Source organism: Rattus norvegicus, chromosome 1, assembly GCF_021556685.1.
Source record: "Rattus norvegicus strain SHRSP/BbbUtx chromosome 1, alternate assembly SHRSP_T2T, whole genome shotgun sequence".
NCBI lineage: Eukaryota > Metazoa > Chordata > Mammalia > Rodentia > Muridae > Rattus > Rattus norvegicus.
In genome coordinates this window covers 164,543,767-164,561,758 of record NC_141534.1, presented here as the reverse complement: position 1 = coordinate 164,561,758, position 17,992 = coordinate 164,543,767, and the positions used below count along the sequence as shown (strand labels likewise).

Here is a 17,992-nt window from a genome sequence, read left to right as displayed (position 1 = left end):
AACATATACATGAATGCTTGGAGAAAGTCATGAAACAATGTATACAAAACTGTGAACACGGGCAGCTTCATTTTAGCTTTCCACAGGCTCCTTGTTTGTTGGATGGCTACTACAGTGCGTTCTTAGAACTACTTGCTATAGAAAAGAAATCTAAAAGGATGACATTTTATGGTTTGAAATTTAGTATGTGGGTATAATTATTGAAAAGAGAGGAAGATTTATAGGCATGCAAGATGGCTCAATCAATAAAATGTTTGCCACACAAGCAGGAGGACTGGAATCTGGATACCCAGAACCCACAGAAAAAGCAAGCACGCATGATGGTGCTCAGGTAACTCTGGGGGTGGTGTGGAGACAGGTGGAGTGCTGAAGCTCACATTGAGTGTCAAGTTGTTTCACAAAGTAAAGGGCTGAGGGATAAAGAAGCCACCCAATGTTCATGCACACACACTGTCCACATCAACACACACATCACATATATACACATGCAAAACAAAAATGAACTGAAAACAAAATAGCCAGGCAAGATGGTTCAGTGGGAAAAGGCACTTGCTGCCAAGCCTGGTGACCTGCATGGATCCCTGTGACCCACGTGGGGAAGGAGAGAAGACATTGGCAAGCTAGTCTCTGATCTCCACACATACATGTCAGAGACTAATAAAGTAATTAAAAATTTCTCCATTAAAATTTGGTGGAAGTTTTACCTTGCTGGCTTTAGAATTTGTATCCTTCTCGGCTTTCTTCAAGTGTTCCTTCTTGTCTGCTGTCTGCAAAGATGTCTCCCCTTCCACTCCCTCTTCTCCTTCAGCTCTTTTCTTGTCGGCTTTCTGGTCTCTGATCTCAGCGACTTTCGCTGTGGGCCTAGATATTCTTGGAGACCTTCTTAAAGTTCGACCCACGCTTGTTTTCTCTTCTTCCTTCCCTGCCTTCTCTTCCTTGCTTTCAGAGTCTACAATTTGGGGGGGACAATCTGGCTTCTTCTTCCGACTTGATATTCTAATTGTCAACTTGATGCCTTCCTTCTTCCTTTCAGAGGTGATCTCTGTATTTTCTGACGCAGTACTGTTGCCTTCGGAAACTAACTTGTATTTACATTTGTTTTTTTGCACAGAGCCCTTTGTTTGAGAAGTATCCTCCACGCCAGAGGTCTGGGCATTGTCCAGCTTAGCCATTTCCACCCTCGAGGACTCAGAGTTCTCTCTTAGAATGTCTGGGCTTGCATTTTCAAGGGACTGGCCTTCACTTGAACCTCTACTTAGACAGTCTACACCTTTTTTTTCTGAAGTCTGTTTCTCCTTGGCTCCAGTCATCTCAAGAGGGAGAGGAGTTTCAGCCACTTCGCAAGGACCTGACTCTTCTGATTCTAGAGGACCCCTTACAACTTCTTCTGGTATTGGACTCAACCTTTGTATGTCCTTATCAACAGAGGTCTTCTTGGCCTTCTCCACCTTTTCCAGGCATTCTATGCCTGCCGTGTGGTTCTCACCCTTACTTTTGGGGGCCTTCTCTTCAATTTTTGTAGGGCAGGATTCAGTGGCAGACAAAGTGGATTTTAAAGAGAGATCTGTGGTTTTCTCGGAAGGCTCCAGAGGCATGTCCATGTTTGGAGGCCCAGGCTCCTCTCCCCTTCCTTTCTGACTGTGGCTCTCTACGTCAGATGCAGAACCATCTACAGCCTTCCCTAGAGATACCTCCTTCTCAAGTTCACTTGTCTTTGTGCTCGTTAGGACAGAATTTAAGCACTCCACACCACTTCCCTCCAGGCCAGCACTTCCGTCCTTAGCAGGGATGCTAGAGCTGTCTTCCTTTGTATGACAAAGCTGTGTTTCCAGTTGTTCTGTCTTAAGACTTGCAGTTACCTTGTCATCATTCATTTCTCCATTCATAAGCTGTTTCCCTTCATGACTCAAAGCACTGATGGTAGAGACCCGTTTACAAGTCTCTTCCTCTTGTTTTACGTCATCTTTCAAACACTCTTTTGTTGGAGTAGCCGACTTACATAAATGTCCTTTGACTGGACTGTCAAAATCATCACTCAGCTTAATTTCACGTTTCTTCAGTGGTATCTTGGCTTGCTGATCATTTTTAAGCTTCTCTGTTTCCTCAGTAGATTTCTCTGTGATGTCTTGAGAAGATTTGATGTTGCTACCAAAGTCTGCTCGCTCAGGCTCCTGTGAACCCAGCCGCTCCAAGCTGCCTTTGAGATCTTTTGGGTCCACTCTGCATTCCTTTGCTTCTACTTTAATGGGTTTGACATTTTCCTTGAAGGAATCACTTTCCTCTCTGATAATCTTTTTGTCCTCAGTTTCTGGCACAGGCTTTTCTAGCTTTACAATGACTGGCAGTTTCACAAGCTCCTTTTCATCTGCTTTCTCAATTTTCACAGCTGGTCCTTCTAGAGCATTGGCCGCAGAACGTTTTCTGGAATCCATTGACCGCTCATCAGCTTCCGTCTTTTCATTTCCTCTTGATGCCTCTAAAACCAGAACAAAAGTTTGTATGAACACAAGTTTCCAGGTTAAAAATAAAATCTTAGACAACACAACACTTATTTTAATTTCAATATGAAGCCTGTTGTAACTGAATATTTTGATTTAAAAAAACCTGACAATAAAAAGATAGAAAAAATTATGAGTCACAATTTCTACATGTTTAAATACAGAGTACTCATGTGTCTGCTTTCTACAGTCAGAGTCAGTGTTCTGGCTGGAGGCAAACACTTATACAGCTGAAGGGGCACATCCAACTCAAAGGCTGTCTCCAACAGGAACTAGAAAGGTTTCAGGAAACAGTTCTTATGAAGTGAGAAACAGTCTAGTATACAAGTCACTGAGTAGTTCAGGTCACCAAGGCAACAAAAGCACTCTAGTGGGAAAGTGAGAAGAGACAAAGAAAATGCCCGTAAGCCTAGTCCATAGGCAGTCACTTCGGAAGCATTCCAGTTTGGTTTCTCTATCTTTAACTGTGTATATTTTCCACAAAGTTGTCGTCATATTGTCTTAATTTTTCAGTGAAGCATGAGCAGATGGTCAACTGGGGAGAGAGCCCTGGGCATTGAGCAAGCCAGGCAAGTGTCTGTTTCTGTTCTTATCCACAGTTTTAAATATCAGAATATCTGCTCTAGCTGCCAAGTTACTAGTATATAGTATGTATATTTATTATACATATATTTACACATAAGGCCTACAGAAAGTGGCAGAAGCAAGCTTTCAATTTTAGCTAATATAATCATATATTGTCAAAATCTTAAATATATTAAGCCCAATTAAAATTAAATTTTAACTCTATTTCTCTATAAAGAGTGAATAATATCCTATGTTTCTTACATATTGCTATATGTATGTTTTTAACAGCACTTACTATGCAGAATCCTAACTATTCAAATTTATTTGTCCAATTAGTCTAGGAATTATTCTTCTATGACAGAATCATAGATTATTTACTTACAAGACACTCAAAACACCTGAAAATCTAATTGAATAAACAGTGATGGCAGTAAATTCTAGCCCAAATGCAAAAAAAAATAATGATTTATAAAATATTTATTTTTTATTGCTTTTAATTATGTATGTATGCAGATGCGCATGGAGGCCAGAGGCATCACATTCCTTTCAGCTACAGTTATGGGGGGCAAGAGCTGCTGATCTGGATGTTGGAGACCACCTTCAGGTCCTCTGCAAGATCAGTCCCTGTTCTCAATACCGAGTCCCTCTTGTGCCTCTTAGAAATGTCTTCAAAAACATATATATGTGAACGAGTAAGAAAGTGAGATCCATGCAAAGTATGACAGGGTAACAGGTCCTATGCTAGTGTGCCAAGGAAGTATTCAGCGTACTTAAGACAATATTTGCAATACCAGATAAGACTAAAGCTATCAAAACATAAAGGACTATAGATATTATAACAATTCACAGTGGTTAGATGGTTCTGACCCAGTCGCTATAACTAGCTCAGTTGGTATCATGCACAGACTGTGGGTTTGAGCCCCAGCACCACATACATCAGGGAGTGATGGCGCATGCCTGTAATCCCAGCACAGGGAAGAGAATACAGGAGGATCAGAAGTACTAGTTATCCTCAAGTTATATAGTAGGAGCTACACGAGACTCTGTCTCAAAAGTAAAAATGAACTATCCAAACTAAACAATTTATCCAAGAAAGTGAAATTCAACATTAAGTTCTGTGTCTGTAGTAAAAGGTACAAATGCACCCAGCTGCACTAACAGTTCAAACAAGCAAACCACTCAGTAACAAACGCTGTTCTACACCCGGAACTTCATTCTTGAAAGAACACACTGGAAAAAGTGGTTAGAATAGAATGTTAAGTACAAAAATAAGAAATAAAATTCTATCACATAAAGACCAGAAAGAACTAGGTTATAACAGAAGGGTTTTTTGTCACGAAGTAGTCACTGGTGTTTATTTATTTGGTTTTTTTGCTTTATCCTTCTCAGGTTTTCTATAGTAAACATGTAATATCTTTTACAATCAGGTAAGTTAGAAGAAACATCAATTTAGGGTGGCCATCTGGTCTGTTCAAGATAAAGGGGTTTCCTGAAATGTAATATACTAAACTCAGACAACAGTGTACACTCATACCAAGACACCATTCCATTAATACTGACCTGTAAGTAAATGACAACAATTATTCCTACAATGCTACTACATTAAGTTGGAAGTCTCTCATTTTATACATCAGCTGAGTAAAACATGTGGAACATTTTCCAGATTGACCATTGGGGGCTAAAAAAGCAAATTAGAGAGCGATACAAACTGGCTTTGTTCAAAAGCATCACTCCAGATTCAGGTAAGTTCATCCATCTAGTCAACATACACTCAAAATGATCAACAAACAGGCCCATCACATCCGCAGAGCTCAGTACTGTAGACAGCTACACATCAGGACAAAAAGGAGCAACACTGGAAGAGAAGATGACTCAGAAGCAAAGGCATTTGATGACAAGTTTTATGACTTGTTCAAACCCCAAACCCACATGGCAGACAGAACCAACTCCTGTAAGTTGTCCTCTGATCTCCACATCTCTAATGTGGTGCATGAACAAACACTAAATATAACAACAACAACAACAAAGGAAGGGGTAGTGAAGATGAGGTAAAACTGAAGCTCAGCGGAGAACTGGCTGCTGTTCCAGAAAACCAGGCTTTGATTCCTAGTACCTACATGGCAGGTTAAAACCAACATCTGTAACTCTAGTTTCAGGGGATCCAATGCCCTTTTCTGGCCTTTTCAGGTACCAACTATGCAAGAGGTGCACAGACAGACAAACATACAGGCAAAACACTCCTACTCAAAATAAATTTTTTTTAAAAATTTTAAATAAAAATAAAAAACTGGGGTCAATAGTAGGAAATGGAGGAACAAAAAAAATTTTAAAGTTAGACCCAACAAGACAGCTTAGTGGTAAAGGTGTGATCCTTGCAACTCCCACAAAGGTAGAAGGATGAAGCCTATGCACACAGCTACTATCCTGTATTCAATCACCAGCCATCCCCGAGGCTCTGGAGCTGCCTAGTAACTTTCCTTTTCCCTCCTTCCCTATGCTTAAGTTTGTACTCTCTGCCATGTCCTCATTTTATCCATGAGGAGCAGCTCCCTCTCTTCACCAGACAAAACCCGCGGCTTTCCAGGTATGGAGGCTTATTTTCAGCCAAGCAAATTCAGACCACAGTTTACAGTTTACTCAGTTTTAAACAGTGTCTCCATCTCACTTCTTTTAATGAGATCTCACTCATTAAAGCTATGAGACTAAAAGACAAAGAACAGAAACAGGAACTTGGCAGACCCTCGGGAAGAATTAACAATGCAAGCTCATAGAGGCCATCTCATCTAATTCAGATTCTCAATGAGCTTACATTAAACACTATACAGCCTGCATTTCTCTTCAACCCCAACCTTCCTATTTCTAGGTCTTGCAACACTGTCAAGACCACTAACCTCTGTGTGTGTGTGTGTGTGTGTGTGTAACCATGGAAAAAATTGAATAAATAAGAAAATGCAAGTAAGCGTTGGGTGCTGTGGTCTACACTCCTTGGGACACTGAGGAAAGGACCACTTGAACACAGGAGTTGAGAACCAGCCTCAGCAATTATCTGAGACCCAAGCTCAAACAATAACAAAGTGGGTTTGTTTTCTTCTGTTTTTAGATAGTCTCACCATGGAGTCAAGGATGGCCTGGAACCCACTGTAGAACAGGCTTAAACTCAAGACAAATTGCCTCAGCTGTCCAAGTGCTGGGATTATCAATGTATAATACCACTCTGCCTAGTTTCAAAAATTCACAAATTTTATTAACAGGTGGCAGGCCAGATTTGGCTTGTCTGGCCTAGTCTGCTAAACTTACCCTCCCTTATGTATTATGTAGACTTACTCCTACATTAAGGTCTTGCAATTCAATCATTACTTGGTATCTCACAGGGCAACAGCAGGAAATAATTGAAAAGGTGGGGCGGGGCTAATTGGGAGCTCGTGGATAACACTCATGAAAAGATTTACAATTTGCCAAATACAACCCTAATTGCCTAAGTATTCAGTTGCAGGTACATTTTCAAGGCCATTTTCTGTCAGTAATGTGCTTCTCCTTAGGACCCACTACATAAAAATGAAACAATCATCTTGCTGAGGTTAAGTCTAAAATACAGCCATTTGTCTAACTGGTTAAAATGAGTTATAACGGCTTCAATACTCTTGCCAGTGCTTATATACCAGCTCTTCATTTTGCCTAATTTCCAAATTCCAACTATGGTTTTAAATTTTTGTCCTGTTTTGCTTATGACTGTAACCACATCACACGCTGCTGAAGACTGCATCTTTCACACACATCCACCAGCAATGTTTGCTAATATCCAAGAGTAAAGAAGTGACTAACTAGAATTACATTTCTTCAGTCTGACCATGGAACAGATTATGGCTACCACATCTGAGAGGACAGTAAAGAGATAACATTTTGAAGGCTCAGCTACCCCTTAAGCTACACAAAAAAGTACAGCATCAACGGGCAGAGAAGGGCTGGGGAGAGATGGCTTGGCTGGTAAAGTGCTCAAGCACGAGTACTCAAGTATCAGTCTGGATCCTGATGTCCAGCAGTCATGGGAAACCTGGGTACTGTTCTGTCTGCCTCTAACCAGAGCTGGAAAGGGTCACTGACAAGAGTCACTGGTATGTACTAGTCAGCCATCACAGCTCAATCAGAGATTGTATTTCAGAAATTAAACAGAAATACAACACTGATCCCTAGTCAGACCACACACACACACACACACACACACACACACAGCCTCAGCCAGAATGAGTCACCCAATAACAGACTATGTAACTTAAGGAAAGCTACTTACAGTCGTCTTTGTCTTACTTCCCTGATCTGAAGAAATGAAGTAATTATATCATTTCAATTACATAGGGTTCCCCTATCTATGGCTTTACTTTCTGTGGCTTCTGTTCCCATTCAAGTACAATCCTAAAGGAGAAAAGTTGGTCCAGGAGTGGGAGTGAGCCACACAGCTCACTACAATTTATAGTTGAAGTGCTCTGCCTCATTGTCTCTTTCTCTTTTCATTGTATATCTATACAAATTTATAAATTAAAATGTATCTGTATGGAAAAACCTTAACATACTGTAAGTTTCAGCATTATCTGCAGTTTCTGATAACCACTGGATTCCTGAAAACTTATTTTATCTAATAAAGATTAGGCAACTTAACACATACAAATTATTTTTAGAACAAAATAGGCTCAAGTAAATGGCACGCAGGTTAGTTGTTTTATCCATTATAGTATAAGACTCATAAGAACAACTATTTTGGGTCTGCTCTGTTTGTTGAACTTCCTTGCTTGCAATTATAATTCACATATAGAAGATGCCCAGTATTTAATAAATGAATGAATATAAGCATCTTGCGTATCGTCTGAATCCAAGAGTTAAGACCAGCTTGGATAATGGTGAGAGACTTCATTTCAGAAAACAGATTAAAAAAGAAACCTTTAAAAATAAACATTTTATTGTCAGAATGAGAGAGGCACAAGAGTGCCTTTGACTTTGTCCTTCTTATTTGCAGTGTGAGAGGCTGGACCCACCGTATGCTCGGCAGGCACTCTCCACTGAATTCTCCATCATGTTCTGCTCAGGGCAGCAGGGAAGAGAAGAGCACTGAACCCCAGTGTCCGCTGCTCATCCCTTTCTCTTACTGAGATGTCCTCCATCACAGGCTGTCTCCTTTTTGTACCGGGAGGCACCCCGCATTTGTTGAAAAATGTTTGGGAAACAGCTGTATGAAAGGCCTGGGCATACTTGTTTGGTAGTAAGAAGAAAAGAGCATCTACAAGCCTTGCTCCTCCCCATGCAGACCTCTGACAAATGGAGCAGCACCACACAAGGCATCGCCAGCTACAGTCAATATCATCCCCACCAACTACTGTCAAAGGGACAATGGGCAAACATCAATTCAAGAAGTGCTCCTGTAGACTTCTTCCCTCCACTCTAAGACCCCACACAGGAGGTTCTGAACAATACATTAGGAAGTTTTACTTACTGAGAAAAGTCAACAAAATGGCTTAGTGGATAAAAGTACTCATGAACATGTGACACACGGTCACTTGTGCACGTACACACCCACAGGATTAAAAAACAAAACACTTTACTAAAGAAATAACTTGTTTTGACGTTTAAACTACACTAGGAAATATTCATCTAAATCACTTGTCAAGAGGCCCAGGAAGATGGCTTAGCAGTAAAAGCATTTGCTGTACAGGCCTAATGACCTGAATTCTTCCAAAGTCCCAGAACTTGTGTAAAGGCAGAGAGAACCAACTCCTCAAAAGTTGTCCTTTGACCTCCATATTCATAATGTGGCATACATGTCATTCTCCCAAGAATAGTAACACTTAAATTTTATTTTTTTAATCGTGGGGATAGAAGGTAGAAAGTGTGTGCTTGTGAGTACGAGTGTTGGCAGCTGCCAGAGGCATTGGACCTGAAGCTGGACTTACAGGCAGTTGTGAGCTACCTAACACTGGTGCTGGGAACCTGCAAAGACCCACAGGAACAGCAATACAAGCTCTTAATCGCTGAGCCATCTCCAGACCCAGAACTAGTCACCCATAAGGAAATGCTAGAAAATCAAATTAAGAAAACATTACTTTGTGTGTATACGTGTTTTGCCAGCATGTATGGAAGTGTACCACAAATATGCTTCGTGCCTAGGCCAGAAGAGGGCATCAGACCCATACAACTAGATTACAGACAATTATGAGCTGCCATGTGATTGTTGGGAACCAAACCCAGGTCTACAACCATATCAAGTGCTCTTGAAATGTTTTTTAAAAATTAAATCTAAAGTCTTCTAGCGCCTTTTAACTGCCTCTTAAATTTCTATTTTGCAGTGTGGTGGTGGAGGCACTAGCAGAGGCAAACACCTTTAATCCCAGCACTCAGGAGGCTGAGGCAGGTGGAGCTCTGAGTTCAAGGCCAGCCTGGTCTAAAGAACGGGTTCCAGAATAGACAGAGCTACACAGCCCCAAAAAAGAATAAAATGTTTTGTCCGTTTCGTATTCTGTATAGTTTTTACTTTTTATTTAATCGTTTATGTGTATGAATCTGTACAGGCGTACATCTGTGCACCATGTAACCAGCCTGGTGCTCTCAGAAGCAAGAAGATGGTTCTTGATACCCTGGAACTGAAGTTATAGATGGTTGTGAGCCATATTGTTCGTTCGAGAAGCCAGTGCTCATAACCACTGAGTTATTCTTCCAACACCTTTATTTAATTTATTTTACTTTTTAGACTTTTTTTTTTTTTTTGAGTCAATATGTAGCCCTGGCTGGCCTCCAATTCACAAACACTCACCTGCCTCTATCTCCCAGGTGCTTGCTGGGATCACAGTGTGCACTCCCCCTTGTTGGCCCCTTTGACTTTCTTATTAGGGAAGAAAATAGGCAAACACATAGAAGGAATGACCAGACTGAACAACTGAATGAAGACATAGTATTAAGTTTGATACCAGAACTAATCTTTAGAGAATACTACTAAAGGAAACATAGCAAATAAAAGAAAAACAGAAAAAATGAAACCCTTCTAGAATACATGGGTATACATTAAAATTATAGTACCTTACCAAAGCAACCTAAATGTCGGTTATATATGAAAAGGTAGCTGAAAGTAAAACCACCACCGATAATTGAAATCAAATTAGCAGTGGTCAAAGGAATGTAATAACTAGGATTTAACTGAAAGAAATGATTAACATGCAGAAATATCATTTCAATATAAAGAGGCTTAATTTTTTTAAACTATGCTTCCAACATGTAGGGGTTACTTTATAGACAGTTTCTTCAAACTATCAAAGTGTATAAAGAACATAATATAAAACAAAAAATAAAAGCTTCCAGTGAAAGAAAACATGACAGGGGAGGCAAACCCCTTCCTATAATTAAAAATTAAAATTATTAACTACAGATGTCAGCTTAGTTGGGAAGAAGCTCAGTTCAGAATGTGTGCCATGCAAACCCAGTCTGCTCTCCAAAACCTCCATTAAAAAACAAAAGAAAAAAACACAACAAACAAACAAATCAATCAGTTGTGGCAGCTTGTGTCTAATCCAAAAGTTGGGGAGAATTCCTAGGGTTCGTTTGCCTGTTATTGTAGCTTAATCAAGGAATTCCAGGTCCTAGTGTAACATGCTTTTTCAAGAAAACAAGGTAGACGGCTCCTAAGGAATGTAACCTGAGGCTGATCTGCGCCCGGCCCCGGAATCCATGTGCTCAGATGTGCACAGGCACCTGAGCGTGCATTTGAACTAGCTGCCTTCTCCACACGGCAGTGCTTAGTTTTGGTTTTTTCTTCAGAAAGGTACAGATTTCATCTGCTGAGGTAGAAACTAGTAAACTCAATGAAAATAGGCTTAATACTTATAATTATCATAACCTTAAGAATTAACGCAACAAAAAGGAATGATCAACTCTGGTTTTAAAAACGGGCAGTTGCCAGGGCTGGGGATTTACCTCAGTGGTAGAGCTCTTGCCTAGCAAGCACAAGGCCCTGGGTTTGGTCTACAGCCAGGACTTCACAGAAACACTGTCTTGAAAAATAAACAAGCAAGCAAGCAAACAAAAAATAAAAAAAATAAAAAATAAAAAATAAAAAAAACAAAAAACAAGCAGCCCAGCATGGTGACATAATCCCAGCAACTCTACCTGAGGCTTACCTGACCCTATGATCACAAGACCAGTATAAGCAGCACTGCCGATAATCCCCTGTATCTCACCCCCCCCCATCACCAAAAACCTTCAACAATAAAGGCATTTTGATAAATACCATTTTACTTTTCAAAGATACAAAAGATTAATAAGCATTTGGAAAGATGTTGAACACTGTTTAGTCATTAGGCACTAATGCCTGGTTTCGGGACTTACCAAAAGAAAAAAAGAGCAGGCGCACACCCTTAATCCCAGCACTTGGGAACCAGATAGATCTCTAGATAGATCTGGAGTTCTAGATCAGCCTGGACTAGAGAGTAAGTTCTAGGCCAGAGCTACACAGTAAGATCATATCTTTAAAACAAAAAACAAAAACACAAGTATGGCAAGGCCTCCAAAAATTAAACAGTATTATCCTAAAACTTAGCATCTTCATGCCTCGGTGTAGTGTAAGTACGAATTCAAAGACTATCTGTATTAATATGTTCCCAGCAGGATTAATCAACAGCCTTAAGGAGGACGTAACACAAATGGACAGATAAAATTTGGTGCCCACACAGTGGACTATTTTCAGTCTGTTTGCTTGCTTAGTTATTGTTGAGACAGGGCTTTCTGTGTAGCTTTAGCTATCCTGGAACTTGCTCTGTAGAATAGGCTGGCCTCAAACTCAGAACTCATAGATTTGCCTGCCTCTGCTTCCTGACTGCTGGGATTAAAGGCGTGTGCTACCCACCCATCATTCATTCTGAAAGAGAAAGGAAATCATCACACAGGTACCAATGTGGATACTTGAAACAGTGCTAAGTGAAATAAGGGGAATGTGTTGTTTGATTCTTCAGATATGATGTTCTTAGTAATCAATTCCTAAAGACAGAAAGCAGATTCCAGGGCTGCAGCTGGAGAAAACACTTAGTGTTTAACATGCCCACACATTTAGTGGGGAGGACAATGTAAATAAATGCACAAAATGCCACAGACCCAACAAACCTAAAAATGTTTAAAATTGTCAAATCTGTGATCTATCTTTCTGCATTCCAACCAAGAAGTTCAACAAACATCTTAGCATTCAGTTATGGCTTTGGTTGGTTCAGACTGGCCTAGAACTCAACACATCCTGCCTCTGTCTCCCAAGGGTTGAGAGCAAAGGTGAGTAGCACCACGCCTAACAAAATTCTCCAACTGGTAAGGCGCTACATTAATAATCTGAACATATTTGATTTATACTTTTGAAAATGTCAGAAAGAACAAACATTTTTTTGCTTCTTTTTTTCCTAAAGTCTCTTATAGGAAGGCTCTCAATTTTTCAAATTGAGATAAAAAGCCAGAATTATATAGTTGGTAGAGGAGTAGAAAATAGAAGAGATTACAAAACAAAGCAAAAGAAAACACACAAAAAAAACCTTGTTTAGGTGTTTCTTCATCTTTTTTAGTCTCCTCATCCTCTAGGGTGGGGCTTTCCCGGGAAGGGTCTTCCTGTTGGCTGGAGTTTTTCAATAGTACAGGATCAATTTGTGCTCTCAGGAGTGCAAGGGTCTCAGCCAACTCGTTTCGATTTCTAAACAAGGGAAAAATAAGACAGCATAAAGATCTTTCTGAGCCTAGGAATCTTTGTGAACAGCACCTACTAGACATTAAAATAAGAGGGGAACAACGCAGTAAAGAACATCAATTGCCTGGGAGTACTCCCAACAACAAACTAAGTACTTAAGAAAGACACACATTAAAATGTACTGTTCCTTAAACAGAGATTTTATTTTCCTTACAGAACAGAACGGCAATGCAAAAACAGTTTGGATAGAAACAAGGGTACGTCCAACATTAAACAGGTCAAGAGTGACCCCTTTTTATGTATTGTGGTTCTTTTAACAATTCAAATGCCTGTGTGTGACATATCAGGTGTCTTCCTTAATCACCTTGCATGCTACTTTTTTTTATATAGGGCCAGGATTTACCTGTCCCTGAGCTAGCGTCTATGTCTGCATGGATGCTGGACTCTGAACTCAATTCCTCACACTTAGGGAGAAAGCATTTATTATACTGCCGTTTATTTGCTCAGACTCTGCTCATGTATACCCTATAGATACAGTCTATAGATAACGTCACACAACATTTTCAATAGTTTATTGTGTTAAGTAAAGATAGTGTATGCTGTACTGTCAGGAAGAAAAAGTATTACTATCTCCACCAACCATATGGACACACTACAGCTGTTAGGAATCAACGTTATTCCTCCTTATGTGCAGTTGGAATTGTCACTACAGGGATTAGATGTGTTCAGGGAAACTGGGCAGTGGAGGAGTAGCTCAAGAATGCTGATTCCAGCTGATTAACAGCAACCAATGGCAGGTTTCAGTCCCGACCTGTGGTGCTGTTCTATAATTAATAGACTACTGGAGGGCTAGAGAGAGCTCAGCCATTGAAGGCCAGGTTAACAACAGCAGCAGCAACAATAACAGCAACAACAGCAACAACAACAACAAGGCAAACGGCTATTGTACAGATTGTTGCAGTGTAAATATATTTTTGAATTAGGGTCTCATTGTACAGCTCAGGTTGATCTCAATCTCTGAATCATTCTGTCTTAGTTTCACATATGTTAGCATGTGCTGTGGTGTATGGCTGGATTTTCTTTATGAAAAGGAAAATCTCAAGCAATTAAGGGATCTAGAAATGACAAGATATTCTGCTGGACAGGTGTTGAAATAATTAGTCCTACAGATCTAAGTACTGGGGCCTACCTGATAGTTGTTGGGCATTTGGTTAGGACCTCACTACTGGGTTAATTTCTTCTTAAAATAATACTACAATGGCACTCCCGGGAGATATTGAGACAGCAGTTGGTCACTGAGAGTGTGTACTGGAGGGGCTGGGTATCTTGCTTTGGCACTTCCCTGTATCCTCTTCCTCTGCCACGTGCTTACATCACCATGATGCTTTCTCATCAAGGGCCCAGAGACAACACAACTGACTAGGAAGGGCTGTAGGTAGCCTCTGAAACATGAGCTAAAAAGCAACTCCTTCTTTTGTTATGTCTCATGACAAAAGACCTAACATCTTTAAATAAAGTTCCCCAAGTGCTTGCCTTACAAGCATGAGGAGGATCTAAAAGCTTAATCCCACCAACCATGGTAGTGAGCTTGGGTCTGGTGGTGCACACTGGCAACCTTAGAGCTGGAGAGACAGTTTCTCTCCTTGGGGACTGCTGGCCACACAGCCTGGAGTGCAACCTTGGTGAGTTCCAGCCTAGAGAGAACAATCTTAAAAATAATAATAATAATAATAATAATAATAATAATAATGTAGACAGCACCTGAAGACCAACACCTGAAGCTGTTGTCCTCAGCTCTCCATATTCATACATATGAATTAAGCACCCACCAACAGACAGATAGCCACACAGAGGCGCGCGCGCGCACACGCACACGCACACACACACACACACACACACACACACACAAACACACATGATCTCCACCATGAAGAAGCTCTACCTTAGAAACCTGATTCTATAAACAGACATGCACTGTGTTATAATACATACAGCCCAAGGCCTGCAATGTGTACAGCAACATGTCTGCAGTGAGTGACATCTCCCTCCACCTTTACTGTCCAGATCACCATCATTCACGATCCTTTTGACTATTTCATAAAGGGTCAACGAATGAGTAACTGGAATTTCATTCAATACTGATGTTTGAAACATTTATATTCATATCTTCCAGCTTACTATAAGAGCCTTGTCTTGTATTTTTTAGCATAAGTAATGAAGAAATAGTTTGTGGAGAGAAGCTAGAGATGGCTCAGTGATTAAGAGAACTGGCTTCTCTTCCAGAGGACGTTGATTCCTTGTACCCACACGGTAGCTCACAACTGTCTGCAAGTCCAGCTCCAGAGAATTTAATTCCCCCACCCCATTTTTGGCTTCTATGGGCACCAGGCATAAATGCAGTATATAGACATAGATACATACAGGCAAAAGATCTCATCTTTCCCCTTAATATGCAGCATGCTCAATGCTGATCATGACCAGCAGTATATACAGTAGCATCGAGCACACAGAACTGTGGCTTTAATTGCTGTTCCAAGCACTGGTAACAGCAGAGGTCACTGGTTATACTTAGGCTCCTTCCCTTCCTTTAATTCTTAGAGACGGGCTCTCGTGTACCCAGGTTAGACTTAAACTCTGTGAAGCCCAGGATAACCCTAAACTTGTGATCTTCCTGCTTCTATCTCTAAAGTGTTAGAACTATTGGCATGGACCAACATGCCCTGAGTTGAAGAAACTCCTTTTGGAAATTTCCATAGCCATGATTCTGTTAGCTGCTATCAATGTGGTAAGAAATGTACCTTCCTAAGTTGGGGATGAAACAGTGAGGTTACATTAGAGTAAAGGACATCAAATGAAGGGGATTTGTAGGGCATTTCGCCTGGAATAAATAGAATTGGCGTAAATGAATATAACATGTTGTAGTCATCACCCAGGCCAGGTTTACTGTGAGCATGAACTACTGTTACAGAAAATATTTGTAAAAAAAAAAAAAATGAGAAAAGATGTCATTAGTGCTCTTTGCACTTTGTTGGCTTAAGAGCAGACTGGTATAAAGTGAGCCCATAGCAGGAGACCATGAGCTCTGGCCCATCGTGGAGGCTTCAGCACATGCCAGCAGCACAGACCCGGCCTGTGAAATCCTCATCACCATGGCAAGGACAAGCTCATCAGAACTCCTACACCACGGGATCAGACCTTCGATCACTTCAAATCTTCAGAAGTGAACTGCTGGTCTTTCCTTCCATGTCTGTAATCAGCCTCTCAGATGGTCACCGTTCCTCCAGCTCCCCTTATCCAAGGTAGGCACAGTACTATGAGGCAAGAGGAGAGCGGAAGTGATGGACCCCGCTTTCCACACCTTCACTGTGAGCTCTATGTATCATTTTCTGCTTTTTATTACCTCCTCTCCTTCATTTACCAGCACAGACCTTTGACAGATCATATGTGTGCCCTGCTGGACATACTGCCATTCAAATTAGGTGCTCCTTCAGAGTCTTACATGACAATGTATCAACTTTACAGGAAAAATAAGATTCAACTATTTGTAAATAATTTATTTTTCACAAAGATCTTATTTCCTTCTCATTACACTAGTTTGTCTCCTAACAAGTGTGTGAACACCTAGTTACTGCTTTTCCTTATTACATAGTTCTACATGGAGCATATGCCTCTAGCCATGTGGTATTTTATAGTCATGCTGGATTCTGAGAAGTATATCGTACAAGTTATTCACTAAACGTTCTTAGTACTGAAAAGATTCATCTAAATTGTTCACACTATGTATCAAGGAAACTTAAAAAAATATCGAGAAAAACTCCCCTAAAAGGCTTCTATAACCTGATTATTGTTTTTAAAAACAATTCTAATGCACACATATTAGAGTATTAAAAACAGAAAACTATCACACCTAGATAGTTCAGTTTGAACTGATGATTTATTCTGCTAGAAAAAGTTAAATATACTAAATTTAAACTAGTCAGAAATAAGATAAATTCTCTCTCTCTCTCTCTCTCTCTCTCTCTCTCTCTCTGTGTGTGTGTGTGTGTGTGTGTGTGTGTGTGTGTGTGTGTCATACACAAGTATGACTTGAAGGAGATATAAATAAGGAGTGTTTTGCCTGTATGTATTTATTTGCCCATGGAGTAGAAGGTCGTACTCACTGGTATTGGAATTACACACGTTTGTGAGCCACCACGTTGGTGCTTGGGGGATTTAACCCATCCTCTCTGCAATAGCAATGAATGTCCTTAGCCACTGAGCCATCTCTCCACCCCTCATAACTGGAACTTTAAGAGTAGACTATAGACCCTAACAACAATCAGGATATTTTTCCTTTCCTCTCTTTTTCTTCTTCAAACCACTCTTCCTTCAGGCTATAATATCAGCCATTTCCCTCCAAAACACCATGTTCTTTTAGGACACTGTTCTCTTAGTCTAGAATATCTTTCACATATTAATCAATTACATTTTTTTGTGTATGTATGTGAGTATGATGTATGTTTGTTGTAAGTGCGCCTATGTATACATGTGTGGAGGACAGAAGAATAAGACAAACCACACTTGTACACATAAAAATAAAAGTAAATAGCTCTTAAAAAAACAAAACACTGGTTAGAGGGAAATCTGTTGGGAGTTGGTTTGTCATGTTGACTATAATATCTGTGGGTATAGTAAATGGGGGGCGGGGGGGTTAGTTTATACTAGAGATCTTACTGTCTCAGTCTCCTGAATTATAGATGGCAACCTAAATTGTAAGTATTTTTAGAAAGGCAAAGACAGACAGAAGCTGGAGAATACTGTAGCAGTAAGGGAAGGAAAGGTAAAATTCTAGATTTTTTACGGAAGCTGATGACTGGTTTTGGTGACAGTATATGTGTAGAGTAAAAACAAATGAGGTAAAACATGTGCCTAAGACTTTGGACCCAATCAAGCAAAAGGACAGGGTTGCTATCATCTAGGATGAGGTTTGGTCCACGGCTATGTATTGTAATGCTAAATTCTATACTCGAAGGTCTAGGCCTCCAAGTGAATTCTCACACTTACAAGCATTTGTTGGCAAACCTTGTTGCTAGATTTAAACCTACTGGATAAATAAAAGTGGCTGCAGTCAGTTATTTGGGGAGATTAGAAGTAAGTGGGGTTTGAGTTACCTGGCTAGGGGTGGAGAAGAGAGAGGACAAAGAAGAAGGAGGGGGGACGAGAAGAGTGGAGGAAGCCACCATGAGGGGAGATG

The 17,992-nt window shown here is 40.3% G+C and overlaps 1 protein-coding gene across 2 annotated transcripts in view; it reads right to left on the bottom strand.

Moving 5' to 3' along the window:
- Window positions 1-17,992, bottom strand: part of Rsf1 (remodeling and spacing factor 1) — a 115,269-nt gene that overhangs the window by 23,541 nt on the left and 73,736 nt on the right. For both annotated transcript variants that reach the window (XR_015624338.1, NM_001427468.1), the window contains 2 exon segments: window positions 12,611-12,765; window positions 705-2,476 (listed from right to left, as the gene is read on the bottom strand). Coding sequence is in view for 1 of the 2 variants with exons in the window: in NM_001427468.1 (NP_001414397.1) it covers window positions 705-2,476; window positions 12,611-12,765 (1,927 nt within the window). In the remaining variant the exon portion in view is untranslated.